The 16,270-nt window shown below is 36.2% G+C and overlaps 1 protein-coding gene across 4 annotated transcripts in view; it reads left to right on the top strand.

Moving 5' to 3' along the window:
• IL33 (interleukin 33) overlaps positions 1-16,044 on the top strand; it is a 34,183-nt gene extending 18,139 nt beyond the window's left edge. For 2 of the 4 annotated variants that reach the window (XM_074330452.2, XM_019727142.2), the window contains exons 2-8: positions 4,172-4,315; positions 8,765-8,890; positions 9,489-9,623; positions 11,003-11,113; positions 11,660-11,710; positions 12,573-12,670; positions 14,030-16,044. In XM_074330452.2, the coding sequence (XP_074186553.1) occupies positions 4,219-4,315; positions 8,765-8,890; positions 9,489-9,623; positions 11,003-11,113; positions 11,660-11,710; positions 12,573-12,670; positions 14,030-14,233 (822 nt within the window). In that variant the 5' untranslated portion in view covers positions 4,172-4,218 and the 3' untranslated portion in view covers positions 14,234-16,044. Of the gene's footprint in view, positions 1-1,371; positions 1,504-4,171; positions 4,316-8,764; positions 8,891-9,488; positions 9,624-11,002; positions 11,114-11,659; positions 11,711-12,572; positions 12,671-14,029 lie in introns of those variants that run through there. The other 2 variants (XM_074330453.2, XM_019727143.2) reach the window with 2 other exon arrangements.
• The last annotated feature ends 226 nt before the right edge of the window (positions 16,045-16,270 follow it).

Below are 16,270 nucleotides of genomic sequence, written 5' to 3' on the forward strand. Positions count from 1 at the left end.
ATTGGATTACATATGTGGTTAGGATAAGCACTTGAGGGAAAAAAATCTCTAACTTATTCTTTGTACTAAAGGTAATAGTAAATCAAACATTTAGGCATTAAATAGTAAACAATAAATATTTTAGAAAATGGCATAATAAATTTATAATCTTGGAGAAGGGCAATTCTTTTGAAGCAAGACACAAAACCTAGAAGTTCTAAAAGAAAACTGATTAAATTTTAGCACATAATATTTGAAAAATTATGTATAGAAAAAAAATGCCATTAACAAAGTCTAAAAATCAATGGTATTGGGGAAAGTTTTTCAATATGTATCACAGACAAGGGTTTCATTTCTTAATTTATGAAGAGTTCATATAAAACAACAATGTACAGAAATCGACAATAAACATGGTTTTTAAAAAGATGCTCAATCTCATTAAATAATTAAAGAAATAAAATTTGAAACTATGAGATATTGTCCACTCTTTAGAAAGACAAACATTTTAAAGGTGATGACATCCACTGCTGCTCAGGCAATGGAGAAAAAGGCATGAACCTGGATTGTTGAAAAAATAATAAATCAGTACAAACCATTGGAAGTCAATAGGTAATATCTATTAAAATAGAAGATGCATGTACCCTTTGATCCGCCAATTCCACTGCTAGGAATTTATGCTACCAATAAAATTACAAACATTTACCAAGAATCATAATACACACACACACACACACACACACACACACACACACACACACACCTGTCAATTGCAGCATTGGTGATATTAGAAGAAAAGAAAGGGAAAAACTGGGAAAAGATGAAGTGTTAATCAATAAAAGATTAGTCATGGTATATTTCTATGATTCAATGCTATTTATAATGCTTCCTATAAAATATTTCAGACATCAAATGTTCATGATGTAGTGTTAATTGGAAAATGAAAAAAGCAGCTTACAAAATAACATTTTGCAGTATGATTCTATTTTTTATTAAAAAAATAGATATGCATAGTATTTCTACATTGAAAAAAAAGTCAGGATCTATAGCATATATGCTTTCCTGTCATTTACACATTTTCTAAGTGCATATACATCATTTTATAAACAGAAAAAAATTATTTAAAAACTTTTCAACTTTCTGCACGAAAGAGAAAGGCAATTAAACAATCTGTGCCCTTGTATACTCTATACGAGCAGTAAACACTAACTAGAGTCCTGCTATAAAGATATGATAAAAATTAATGATTAACTCGCTATCATTCATTGAAAGTACTATAGCTAAAGTAATGTAAAAGCTCTGTTTAGGATTTGGCTGTGGGAATAAGATATACTCCCACTCATTCTAACCCATTCGACTAGTTCTATTTGCATTGCCTCATTTATCAAATGCTGTCACCCAATGTTGCTTAATCCAAGTGTGTGTGTATATATAAGTAAAGTTGGAATATAACTGCATCAACTACTACCAGTGTTAACGACAGGAAACCTCATCATTTGAGACCATCCCTTCACATTTATAACTTAGGTGAGTATCATAACGAGTGTGCAAAAGTGTTTGCTATAAGTTATTAGAAAAGCAGCACAAAAGAACCAGTGATGTTGATGTTGCCATGTATTCTGAGATATTTCTGATTTAAAAGGAGGAGAGTAAACAGTAAATTTTAAGTCTGAAAAAATGGTGAAAGGAGTGATCACATATTTAAAGGTAAAAGATTTGTGGGTTGTTTAAAGAGAATGCTTTGTTTTGTAGAATAGGATTTGAAAACGTTTCCTGACTATACTTTTGACTTATTACGTGATTCTTAAAAAACAGCTGACTTTCTCTGTGTCAATGACTCCGTTGTAAAAAACAGCTGACTTTCTCTGTCTCAATGACTCCGTTGTGATTTCAGCTGACTTTCTCTGTGTCATGACTCCATTGTAAATGTGTCATTTCTTATCTACCTTGCTTAACTCTGCAAGCTAACATTGGTTTAGAGCAGAGTTCCTCCAATTGTGTTCTTTTAAACTAGTCTATGGGGGTGTTAGTACAGGGGCTGGGGCGGTTACAAGATAAAATAATTACTGAAAATAGTTAAACAAAGACACCCATGATTCTTCAATGAAGGACTGTCAGCACCTTTACTACCTTAATGTGAGTTCTGACTTCCCAAGAGGTGGACTATAGATTGAACTATTTCCCAGATTTATTTGAAAATGAAACATTTTTTTTTTTTATGTCCATCCAGGATAATTTGTTTCTAGGATATAAGGATCCTTGGATAAAAGAGAAAACAAAGAAACAAATAAAAAATTTAGCAATGAAATTTTCTTGTTATCTGTAAAGTGTCACCCGAACACCTACTGTGTTCAGGGTACTATTTGAACTGTTTTCTGTGAAATTTAAAATTTAGCTACAATAAGGTTACCTAACTACACTATTCCACATGTTATGATTACCAATTAACTACCACATTCAGAAATTTATTATTTCAAAAAAAGTTGAACAACTGGTTGAGTGTTTGAAATTTCCAATTCTGATTATTTTCTTCCTACACTTGATGAGGGAGAAGAGGAGACAGGATAGGGAAGCTCTGGCATAGAAATGGAAGTCAGAAGACTAGATTCTGGCCCAGTTCTGTTTTTGTGATCCTGAGCAAGGCACTTAACCTTTCAGTCTTAACCTGCTCACCTATAAAGTCAGGACTTAGGAAAGTGATGTCTAAGGTTCACTGCTTCTAAGTGTTCTTGATCAGTAAAGGTGGGAGAATCAAAGGAAGATAAGGATTGATGTGAGGTCCTCAAGCTCTGTGAAGATAATATTCACTCCCAGGGACAGAAAAGGGAGTACTCAACTGCTCTACCACTGAAAGATTTTGCTCACGGGACTGGCTGTACATAGGATGGCTGCATGGAAGATTCTAGTTCCATCTAGACAAGAAAATTTGGAGTTTCAGCCTATTGGGGGTTGTCCAGGGATAAAAATAAATGTGCATGGAATTTATCTTCCAATGATTTCTCTAACCCAGGAACTCAATGTTTCTTCCTTACTTTGCTATTAGGTTGGAACAAAGGTAATTGCGGTTTTTGCAATTATTTTTAACCTTTTAAACTGCAATTACTTTTGCACCAACCTAATAGAAATTTATAAATATGAAGTTTATAAAAGTTTGAAATGGTAACCAGTCCTGGGATAATTTGGATTTTATCCAAATTGTATCCAAAAAGAGGGCAATGCTTAATAAAAAAGTAATAACTATTAGCAGAATTTCAGGCAATGTCACAGAGAATTTAAGACTGGAGAAGAAGTCCTGCTACCTTCACAAGCCATAGCACTACTGCCTCACCTTGATGACGAAGCCAGGTTGCAGTACCTTACTGAAAGAATATGGTGTTCTCCGTCATGAATTTGCAGAAAGCGCCATGTTCTTTTAATAGGGGACTGACACCCAGCTTGATAATCAAGATACAGCATCCACTGATGATCCTTGCCTGAATCAGTGTTAAATTGGGGACTGTAAGATGGTAATGTTTCTAATATTATCATTTCTTCTGTAATGAATACATCCCTCATTCATTCTTTCTTGAGAACTGCTATGGACTTGTGGTTTTCCTTTTTCATTCAATGATTTATAGTCAATTCCCATCATTATTCTTTTTGTTGCTGAAATTGTACCAAATTTAGCCAGCAGGAGATCCTTTCGACACCACCTCACTAGATTTTGAATGACTCACTGCTTTGTGGAACAACAGGATATTCATTGTTCACTTCTATTTTTCCAGACCATATCTAGAGTCCTGGTTCCCATTAGTGGAGAAAGTATTTAGAAACTTAGATGAGTGCACACTGATACTGCTGATTCAAATGTAATATTACAGGGATATTTCCCCCACGGCTTCTTTTATTTTATATTTACATCTCCATTCTCCTACAATGAAAATCCTGTAACATCAGTACATCTACTTATTTGCTTTATCATATAGTATAACAAAACAGTCCCAGAATTCCAATACCAATATTATCACTAACAAAAAACCCACTAAACAACATTTAATATTTCTGTGCAGTTCTTTTTGTCCTGTGACTATATTCCAGCATTGATATATATTCAGAATACTATGTTCAAATTTTACTGAAATAATTATTTTCTCTAGGTGGCTATGTTATCAATTTTACATTGAGTTAATTACAGTTGTTTCTGTTTGTTTTCAAGTTGAAACAATTGAACTAATATATTTTAACTCAACGGAAGCCTGAAAAATGAAGCGTACAATGAAGTATTCAACCACCAAAATTTCCTCAGCAAGGATGAACATCTCATCAGGCAGAGCCCTGGTAAAAGCTTCCAGGTTGAGAAGTAAGGCCTTAAGAATTTCTGATTGTTTACACACTGGTTTTTATCTGTTATCAAATATTTATTATTCCAATTTTCATACATGCTGCCTTCCTTGCCAAAAGTTACTAAGAATATAAGAGCTAAAAATTGAAAGGGAAAAAAAAAAAATTGAAAGTGATGGCTCATAAGTGTGTAATACAGCAGCCTTTGGTGTTAAACAGATTACGTAGAGCCAACTCTGGCTTATTTGATAAATCACAGGACAGGAATGGCTCAGATAATTTAAACCTGCTAATAGTGATAAAGCATAATTATAGCCCTTCATATCAATCCCTTCTTTCTAGCCACACCTCCTGCCACCAAATCCCAAAAACCTTTTCCCAAATTAGCTAACCAAATTTAAACTGATCCACTTTCATTCAAGGAACATTTATTAAGACCTTTGGTGTATCAAGCTTATGGTCTTAACTTGTCATTTTTGATAAAGGGGAGAACAACAAGTGAAGATATTTGTATAGTCAAGGCCCAAAATAAAGCAGAATTGACCAAACGATGCTCAAGTCTATCCAGTTGCAAACTCAAAGGGTGTGGAATAAATTGAAGAGTAACTGAAATCAGGTAGTAGCCATACTTTTAAAATGAAAGGGCTATATAACTCTTTGATCCTTAAATTGTCTATCCTCAGAAAGAATTATGCAAATTTATATTAGTGTTTTTCATACAGAGGAATTACACAAAAGTGGACTAGAGCAAAAAGGGAGGATGAGGAATGACGGTGGGGACTGCATACCCTTGTCCTTCGGTTCCTCTCCATTTCCTTGAGCATCTTTAAAGCTAGAAGAGAAAGCAGTGCTAACGTTTATCATTTCTCTCCTCCCTAAATCTCCAGCACACCCACATTGTTCTTTGGTAACCTGGGAAAATACTAATGCTTGTGGTTTCTAAACGGCCAGGAAATCACAGTGAAGCTTGTCTTTTTATCTGAGTCTGAGTCAAAATGCTCTGTTGTAGAAACAGTGACTCAGTGGAAGTGAGTCTGCATCCTCAAATTCCCTCTTAATAAATAATGTATTTTCTTTTCTTTCTTTTTTTTTTTTAATTAAAGTTTATTGGGGTGACAATGGTTAGTAAAGTTATGTAGATTTCAGGTGTACAATTCTGTAATACAACGTCTGTATATCACATTGTGTGTTCACCACCCAGAGTCAGTTCTCCTTCTATCACCATATATTGGAAGAATGTATTTTCTTTGTACTTCAGAAGACAGGCTCTTGAAGATGTTGGAATAAGGAAACAGGCTGGAGTTTATGTCAGAGTGATGCAAAAATTAAAATGAAACTCCTTTTTTCAGGAGTGCAGTGGCTTATTTACACCATTTAGAAAAATAGTCATAAAGATAACCCCCAAATCACTTACATGACTTTGGAATGCATCCTATTTTTATTGTCCCATAGCAGATTTTCCTTTCCAATAATACTGGCTCCGTTTAACACTAAAATTTTCATGATTTAAACACTCGTTGCCAAAAACTCAATGGGTAGCTGTGAGGTGTGTGGCAGGTATGAACTATTTCTTGTGTGTGGCAGGTATGAACCCCTTCTCAAAACTCAAGGTGCAAGAAATGTCACGTATTTTTCTAAACTGCTCTCAGCCCCCTAGCAAGAAAACATGCCAGCTCATTTTAATTTCTTTTCCGCCCTTGGGCTAGCAGGGTCTGCCACAATCCACAACTCACAAAGCCACAAAACTCATTATCTGACCACGACAGGGATCCATACAGGACCCTTGTGAGTTCTGGTCACCAGCAGGGCATTTCACTTGTATTGACAACACGGTACAGGAATTCACGAGCTGTAGGAAAGTCCCTTCCCAAACTCATCCTCTTACCCGTTTCTAGGAAGCTACTCCCCAAGGTCAGGCCATTCTCCTCTGCTACTTTCTCTCCCCCACATCCATCAACCCTTTCCTTTCCCTGACAATCCAGCTTCCTTATGTGCACAGCCAGAGGTCACAATGTGGGAGTCTTGAGACAGATCCACCCAGCAGGAGTATTTTATTTGGCCTGAATAGTGTGACTGATGCTGTTTTTTAAATTGAGACAACAATGAAAAACTAGGAGATTTTGCATAAAAATCTGAATGTGAGGTTTTTCTCAAAAAATCTGAAGATCTAGCAACACTGGCCTTATTTTCCTGCATGGCAATAGTGGGGGATAGAACTGAGCAGAAATCACCCCCCTTTAGTTTGGTTCTGTCCATGGAAGATCTTCTGTCACAGTGAAGGAGTTTGACTTTATCCTGTGGAGAATAAGGAACCATTGAAAGTGTTTAACTGAGGGGAATGACAAGATGTTTTTATTTTAGAGAGATCACATTGGTGGTGGTGTGAAGAGAGAGTGAGGTGGCAAGAGCAAAAACAGAAATGGGTCAGAAGTCTACTACATTCATCCAGGGGACTGATAATGAGGACCTGACCTAAGACAACAGAAAGGAAAGGAAGGACTGAATTTCAGATACATTCAGAAGGTGAAATCAATAAGATTTAATGACACATTGAACAAGTTGAGGGACAGCAAAAGAAGGAAAACATGGATGATTCTCAGCTTTCTGATTTAAGAATTGAGCAGACAATGGTAGGTGGTGGTACTGTTTTTTCAACATAGGGAATTCAGGAGAAATATACTGAGGGTAGGAAAAGATAACAGGTTTTTTTGTTTTGTTTTGTTTTTATAAGTATATTTGAACTTGGAGGAAGCATGAGTCATTCAGGTAGAGATGTCCAGAATTCAGAATGCTCTATAGAGATAGAGGCAGAGATCCTTGAAAGGAGCTAAGTCAAAATGCCTTGTGCAGAAAGAGCAATGGATACAAAGCTCAGGAGAGAAACTAAGGGGAGAATTACAGGGCGGGGAATCATCAGCATATAAAAGATGACTGAAATAAGAGTACTCAGAAAGAAAGTCTAGAGTAAGAGGAAAAGACAAAGGACAAAATCCTGAGGAACAGCCACATTTTAGCAGGCAAAGGAGGAAGCACTAACAGAGACAGATGATTGACCAGAGGGAAGCAAGGAGACAGATGACATGACAATGAGGGGAGAAGGGTTCACATAAGAATGTGATCCCCAAAGTCAAATGCCACAGACAGGTGAAGGGTAGTAGGCAGTTGAAGATACTTAAATGTAGATGCCCATCTAAATTGGCATCTATAATTAGCTACTAAATTCCAAATAGTAGCTTACAAATGTTTATTCCACTTGACTTTGAAAAGCATACTAGAGAATAAAAAATGATCATAGAATGGATCCAAAAGTCACACTTATTATTTTCCTTTTTTTATTACTGTGAAAAATTGAAATTTGGCTAGCTTGAAATTTGGCTAGTTTGAGATACAAATTGCTTGATAAGTTATTTACTATCATGTTGAAAGTCAACATTCTATGACTCAAGTATTACAACATTCTTTTCTATTTGACTCTGAAAAGCTTCTGATGAATTCCAAGTAGCAAATTTAATTTTTTTACTTGAGACTTTAATTTTTCTTTGGCTAAATGAAATTAGAGCTACTGAATCACTGATTACATTTTTTACTTTAACTGATTTAATTTGAGTTTGCATTTTGTTAGTCCCTAAAATTGCACTGTTGTATTTTCTTAGATGAAGGTAGGTGGAAAGAGTAGCTTTACTCTTAATATTAGGCACAACTGAATCACAGCTTCTCACCAGACCTGTAACCTTGACTTTGTGTTGTCTGCTAAGAGCTTCAGATCATCATCTGTAAAGTGAGGAGGATAATATCTTAAATTACTGTGAAGGATTAAATGAAATAGTATGTAAAATTATTAACACAGTAGTTGGCCCACTGTAGACACTTAGTAAATGACAGGTATTTTTAAAATCAACTTTTATAGGCTACAGATATCTCTTCAAAATTATTGAAAGCGTATTCTAGATAAGTAGAAAAGATTATAGACATCATATGGCCATAAGAGTTCCCCCTCAGTTATGCAAAGATTCATATACGTTAGATGTAAAGCCACACTCCCCAAGATGGAATTCTGAAAACTCCAATTTTTTCTAAAGATTTAAAGTTTTTCATAACTCATTTGGCAGTAAAATGTGACCTGAACTTACTAGACAGTTAAAGCCTAACTTGAACAAACATGAGGTCTTTATTTCACTTTATGTAAATTTTCCTATGTTTCACTACAAAATTATTAATTTTTTATTCTGGGGTACTGCCCGAGTCCATGCTGGGAGTGCTACATATATACAATATATGCTTTACATGACAATTCTAAAATCTAAAAGACTGAATTTTGAGACACAACTGGCCCCAAGTTTTCTGATACATGTTGTAATAGATCTGTAGTTGCTTTCTTGGTTTGCTACACTCAGGGTTTGTAAAAGGATTTGTAAAAGGATAAAGATAGATGAAATGAAACAGTATCACAATATTTTCATTGGTTTAGAATCCCAACAGAGGGCTGGAGAAGTTTGCCAGATGTACTTTATGCAGCTACGCTCTGGCTTTATCATAGAAAAGAAGGCCTGTTTTTTTAGGAAAGAAACCACCAACGGGTATTCACCAAAAACAGGTAAGGGGAAACTATATTTCCTGGTAATTCTTCAATATAGTGATTCAGAGCATCTACTTGTCTTCTGCTGCCACATCTAAGTATATAATTTGTTTTCCCTCACCCAAATTTTCCCTCTGGAAAAGACTAGAGATGATAAACTAATTTTAGCCCATTTTTAAAAAGCATATAAAGAGTGTTTAATAGCATGGGAGAAATGGTTATGTTATCATGTTAAGAGAAAACAGAGGATATAAAATTATATATACAGACATACCTTGGCGATATTGCGAGTTTGGTTCTAGACCATTGCAATAAAGTGAGTATCTCAGTGATTTAAAGGAAGTAAACTAAAATGTTACTAGTGGTTGCCTTTTGGGTGCTGAGACCATGGGTGACTAGTTTTATTCCACCTGGCCTTCCATGGGTGTGTCCTTCTGGGTGTAATGTGCCAGGAGGTATTGATCCCTTCAGACCGGGGTGGCCGAAGACTTGGGGCCCATCAGCACTGTCAGCAAGCAGCCTTGCCTGGGAATCCTCAAAGCAGGAATAAGGGGAGCAGGGAGGGGGTCTGGGCAGAGTGGGGACTGACAGTGCACTTCTACCCCTACCCCTGCAGCTGGAAAATACAAGGAGTCACATTTGGTATTGGCTGACTGTCCGCAGCACCTGGAACGGTCTGTCGAGGGCCTCAGCTTTGATATATCTATGGTCCAGAAATATATGAGAGCAACTGGTTATTCAAGTATCCAAGGTGTGACTGGTCACAGGGGTGGTGTGGGGATGAGCAGGGACCTAAGACACAGGATCCTGTCCTGGCAAGCGCCAGTCTAGGAAGCAGCCACAAGCTTATGTCTTCATGTATATCAGAAGCTTCTACTCTCTCTGTCTCCTAGGTGAGGCTGTCTCCACCAAAACAAAAACAAAAACAAAACAAACTTCTGTCCATTTGCTGCTGATGTGCCCATTTGGTGGCGTACAAAATAGGCGCAGGGTAGCTGCTCTAACAATGCACGTGCATGCTATAGTTAGCACGCCATCGTTAGTTTGAAATGCTTGCTATGGATTGGCATCCCATATACATTTTCCTGGGGAAAATATATTATCCTGGGGGAAAAAAATACATTATCCCCCTCAAATTTCAACATTTTGACAACAAAAGAAAAGGAAGCGCTATTACATTTGTGAAGTATAATTTTGACTCTTAAACATTTAAAATAGTTAAAATGGTTTTAAATTGTGTCACCTACTTGTGTGAATAAAGTCCAAGTTGATGGCGACTGTCAAAAAGGGAAGAGGTCATTAAGAAAACTTGACTGGGAATTGCATGTTGCCATTTCAAGCATTATTCCTGATATAAATGTCTTAAGTTCCCAGAAGCATATTGAAATTTCTCACTATGTATTTTTAAATCATTTTATTTTATACAAATTCAATATTTAATATTCTCCTGAACATTTTGTATACTTTTCTTAGCATAACTCTATAATGCAAAGACAATAGAATACTTTTTTTTCCTCAGGACCCAGAAAGGTAGTCCCTAAATCTACTCCAGTTTACCCCAGCATGCTCATTTTCTATGTGTGCTGACACATTTGAAAAAGTTGGGAGTACTACTCTGTCTCTGTTATTTAGCCAGAGGACAGAGTGGGGGAATTCTATTTAGTCCTAGAATTCTCTAGGACTGTTGAAAGTCTCTCAGTAACTCCACACCTTACAGGTAGGAATTCATTTATCCACGTCTATTTCAATACAGTCCCTTCTTGCCCACAGTCCCGTTAAGGGGTAGTCCAGAAGTGGAAGTTTCCTCAGGCAATGTCTCACCTTTCCAGGTTCATTCTCCCTACCAAATCTTCCCATAAACACACTAACATAGCCTCCCCTGGCCTTCTGCAAGAAATTAGCATTTTTAATCCCATTCAGGTGGCACACATCAGACTTTGAGACTTTTAAACTTGCACCAAAGACTTTCATCTCTCCAACAGTGATGGACAAAGTGTAGCTCAAATTGGAAAACAAAACAAAAAACAAACAAAAAAAAAACTTTGAGGAAGTACTTTTTAAAAATTGCTAAAAGATTGTTCATGAGAACAAGTTTTGAACTTTTAATGACAAGATTTTCACTTGTTGCAGAACGTTCTGTTTCCCTGAGGACATTCAACGACCAATGCATTACTTTTCCTTTTGCGGCAGATGGAAGTTATGAGATCTCTGTTGAAGATTCGGGAAAAAACCAAAAGAAAGGTAGAATATTTATTTTTGTCTATAATCATATAATGATGACTAATAAGTAAAAAATGAATCTACTAAACCATAAACAATGGATTAACTCAGGTATGGTAAATAGATTTCATGACGTGTGCTAACTCTGATGCATTGCAATGGATGCCTGAATATCACTGCGTTGAGGAGGATTCAGATGCTTAGTCAGGGTTTGTCAGGCAAGAACACTGATACTGAGAAGTGGTATCTGTTGTGAAAGATGGAAGAGGACCGCACATGTTTGATACCGCTAAATTACTACCTGATCTTTCCAGCCTTATCAATGTCACCAAAGTAAAAACTCTAGTGAAAGGATATACCAGAGATATGAATATTTTAAATATTTTAATAATTGTATTGGAGAATTCATCAGAGCATTTTCATACATGTTGGAGACCTTCCTCAAAACCATGAAAGTTTTGTTTTTGTTGATATATATAATAAGATGGCATTTTCTGATATTATGTGTATGTTAGAACTGGAATCTTTTGATAAATCACCCAAGGGATTTTATGCATTCTCTTTCAGACAAGGTGTTATTCCGTTTCTATGATTCGCAAATCTCCACAAGTGAAACAGGTAACATGGAGGTCTGGGTAGCTGTAATGCTTGCATTCTCAAATTTGGGTGAAGACAAATCCAAAAATCCTCCCTGAAAAAGGAAGGCAGTCTTGGAAGGTTCTCTTGAGCACAAGTTCATAGTAAAATCTCAGATTCTTAGAGGATTTACTGCATCCCATCCACTTTACAGCTTAATAGGATAAAGATTTGGCTACATTTAATAGAGATCCAGAATAACAGTGGTTTAATCTACAATAAACTTTATTTCTTAGTCAGGGCTGGAATGGCACCTCTGTTCAACAGGTTGTCCACGGACCCACCTCCTTCTCTCTTTGTGGCTCTGCCAACATCTACATGGTTCAAGATTACTTGCTACCATGTCAAGGTCTAATTGGCAGTTCAGAAGAAGATGGGTACATGAATTCTCTTTCCCTTTAAGGACATGACCTGGAAGTTGCATCTGACACTTCCACTTGCCTCACATTGGTCAGAATTTAGTCATATTGCTACACTTAGCTACAAAAAAATAAAGAGGCAGGCTGGGAAATGTTCTATGATTATATAAGAAGAGAAGCTGGCTATTAAGGGACAATTATCAGTGGCTTGACATGCAGACAGAGAACCTGACACCCTGAGAAACACTCATTAGCGTCACAATTCTCAGTTAGAAAGCATATTTAAAAAAAACGAACCTCTCTTCTTCAAGGGACTTAGAATTATCCCCTATTTGTCCAATGACTCTTGAGTTTCATTCAGGTGCAAATATTTCTGAAAGAAGCAGTTAGTTTATATAACTAATTCTTTTCCTGGGTGTCACATTGAGTTAAATTAAAATTAGTTACAATTCTTAACTTCGTGACTTATATTTTTTAATTGCAAGGTGATGGTGTTGATGGTCAGAAGTTAATGGTAAACCTGAGTCCTACAAAAGACAAAGACTTCCTGCTGCTTGCCAATAACGAGGAACACTCTGTGGAGGTAACAGAAATACGCACGTAATTGTCATGATTAGTGCCACTCATTTGTGCAGATTTGGGTGTGTGGGGTATTTTGAAGAAGCAGTTTTGTTTGTGCTATTGTATGTACAACACAGCCAGTCATTACTAGGAACTTGCTTCTGGAGTAGGGAAGGGAGGGAAATGGCTGGTCCAGCCTTCCTCCTGAAGGTCTGCTCTCTGCCAGCCGTACGGCATCACCCGGGAGCTTGCAGGATTTCAGGCTCCCTTACAACTAAATCAGAATCAGCATTTTAACAAATCTCCAGGAGAGCCACATGAACACTCAAGTTTGAGAAGCACTGCTGTATAGAATGATCTCAGATCCTTCCTATTTGGCTTTAGGAACTACTCTGTTCTTCCAGGATGAGTTTCTTTGTAAAATACAGTTTTCTTAGGCAAATGCAAAAATAATTTTACACTCTGAGTCTGCTAAAGAGAAGGTCATAAACATTTCCATGTGCCAAGATTTATAGAGAGCATAGTAACTTACACTCTAATCATAGGATTCACTGCATAGTCTTCTTCAGCTAGTAAGTGGCAGTATTATATTGGTCATGATGAAGAATTAGAAACATCTTGAAGAACAAAGAAGCCAAAAGTGGTGACAAGGAAGAAAACATGAGAGTATAATATAGAAGATAAATTATATAAATACACAAAATGATGAAGCTAACTCATACAGCCATGTAAGTTATCGACATGAACACTGAATGGTAACCACAATCTCCTTTCACATTTCTAAGTGAATATAACAGTGCTTGGCATACATAAGTACTCAATAATAAGAGCCAACCCATACTGAGCTCTATTATATACCAAGCATTGTGCTAAATGTTTTATAAGTACTATCTCATTTAATTATCAAAGTAACTCTATGATGGAGTTATTGTATTGGTCAGGTATTACTGTGTAACAAACCAATCCCAATGTTTACTGACTTAAAAAATAATCATTTATATCACTCACATGTCTGTGGGTAAGTTGGGGTTTGACTGATCTCGAAAACTGGTTCAACTAAAATATTAAGGCCCAGGTCTCAGAGATAATACAGGGCAAAACAGGAGTACTAATGCAGAACTGTTGCACCCAGATCCAGTCATTCTAAGTTCTAATGTCTCTGAAAGTATACTATCAGTGAATTAAGTCAAATCCTCCCTCTTTGACCCTCTACTTACTTCTTACTTCCACCCCTTCCCATCCCCTACTTAGTAATAAAGCAGGCTTGCTAGAAATACCAAGTTACAAATAATTATTCCCCTTTAGGTTCTAACACAGGGATGTGAAGTTGACTCTGGACTTCCCACTCATATATTGGTTGCTTTCTCTCTTGTTTCCTAAGCTACAAAAATGTGAAGACCCGTTGCCAGACCAGACCTTCTTTCTGCTTCACAGGGAGCCCTCGTCCTCCAAATACGTTTCATTTGAATGTAAGAGCAATCCTGGAGTGTTTATAGGAGTAAAGGATAACCATCTTGCTCTAGTTAAATTAGGGGACCAAACTGGGGGTTCAAGTAGGGAGAATATCATATTTAAGCTCTCTTAAACTTAATGCGATGGAAAGCTGTGGACACTGGGTTGGTAGCCTAAATAGCTACCACTGAAGAAGGGATGAGAAATTTTAAATACAGAAATAGATAACATTTAAGGGAAATAGAGAATGCTTAGCATACTATGGAATATTTTCCTTTTCATGTATAAAAATACTTTTTATAATCCTTCAGTTCTGTTTTTTATTTCTCTTTGTATCACTGCATACCCAATACAAGTCTTAGTGTGTTAAATATGGTGTTGGTAAAGAGACTCACCAACATTCTGAAGAGATATAGACCTTTACTTTTTGCTACTTTCAGTCCAGAAGGAAATTCATATTTATAGTTGAGACCTCTGGAGAGAAACAAGGGTCTTAGCCCAAGTCTCATTTTAGACAAGGATCCATTTTAAAGAGTTACATAGGGACATAATTTTCCCTGGTTGCAAACACTAGAGCTGCTAGTAAAAACACAATCAGATGCTTCATAGATTGACCATTTCACAACTGGAATAAAACACCATGTTTGTAGATAATCTGAAACTTCAGATGCCTACATGACTAGGCATGCAATATAAATATGTGAAAAAGGCAAGGATAATTTTAAAATTAAGAAAAATAAATCCATATTTGTAAAGTGAATAATTTCACCTCTAATTGTTGCATTTTTAACATTTTGATTTGTATAGACTGAGTTAACTATAAACAAGGCACTCTTACATTAGGAAGTGAAATAAATTTTAGTTCAGACATAGAATTGGAATCTAACAAACTAAAACATTTTTTAAGAGAGTACTAAGCCACAACATAAGAAAGTACGATGGTGGGGCCGGAAGTCCTCTAATCCTAGTAGATCCTAGTTGGGACACAGGATCAACATTATAACGTCAGTAACTGGCTAGCCCTTATGTTTGTGGCATACCATGTCCTTCTGATTCAGGCTTCCAGGAACCAATGACTTAACATACTTGTCACCTTGGACAAAATTTCTTCTAATCCTTTCCTCCCATGTGCACAAGTCTTTTTGTTGGCCGGCTTCCCAATGACACTGCTTACTATGAAACATTCATTTGATTTCTGTTCTTTCTTCATTTCTTCTGACCAACCGTGTCCTTAATATATCTTTGGCACACCCTGAGCCTCACTTCATGTCACCCGACATCTGCATGCCGACACCTTTATTCTGCTTTGTCTACCTGATGTTGTAAAATTTTACATAAACCTATTGATGGCAATATTTTTATTAAATATCTTCATGTTTTACTGTGAGTAAAATTCATACTCAATCATATAATAACATTTTCAACTACTAATGGAATAGACTTTGCTGATTTTAAGACCTTAGCAATTTCTAGTACAATGTTCCATAGGCTTAACACTAACAATAAATGGTAAACATAACAAAAGAACACTTACGAAATGACTTTTTCTGAAAAATGTAGGCTTTTTTATTTCTCATTTATTGAGATCTACGGGTTATAATTGCTGGTGGAAAAAAGATAAAAGAGGCTGAGAATTACTGTGTGGGGGCAAATAATTGTAGAACATATCTTTATTTCATTACTTTGTCAATAATTTTACTATAGAGACAAAAGTAAAAGCAGAATTTATATCAGCCCTTTCGAAAAACACTAAATGTTGACCATGTGCATCTGTATGATATACTTAAAATGACTATTATTAAATAACCAAATATATCCATTACATTGTTTATATTGTTCAATAAACTATTTTTCAAAAGTATGTAAAGCCATAATGATTTTATCAAAAAATGACTTAACATTCTGAAATTCTTAAGTAAAAGTAAGCATATCCTAATCCACCAATCTTGGTATCTGGAGTTGTTTATTTGTCTGATAGTTTTGGTGATTCAAAACTAATGCGATTTTCCAGAGTAGGGATTGTGTCTTTTTCACCTTTGTACCCCCAGTGCCCATCTCGGTGATCAACATACCCGAGATATTCAGTGACTTTAACCCAAGATCAAATAGCCAACATGCACCTGCATTAGAACTTTAACCCAAGATTTCTCACTCCTTATTTAGATACCTT

Source organism: Rhinolophus sinicus, chromosome 16 (assembly GCF_057876585.1).
Source record: "Rhinolophus sinicus isolate RSI-liver-muscle chromosome 16, RSI-T2T, whole genome shotgun sequence".
Classification (NCBI taxonomy): domain Eukaryota; kingdom Metazoa; phylum Chordata; class Mammalia; order Chiroptera; family Rhinolophidae; genus Rhinolophus; species Rhinolophus sinicus.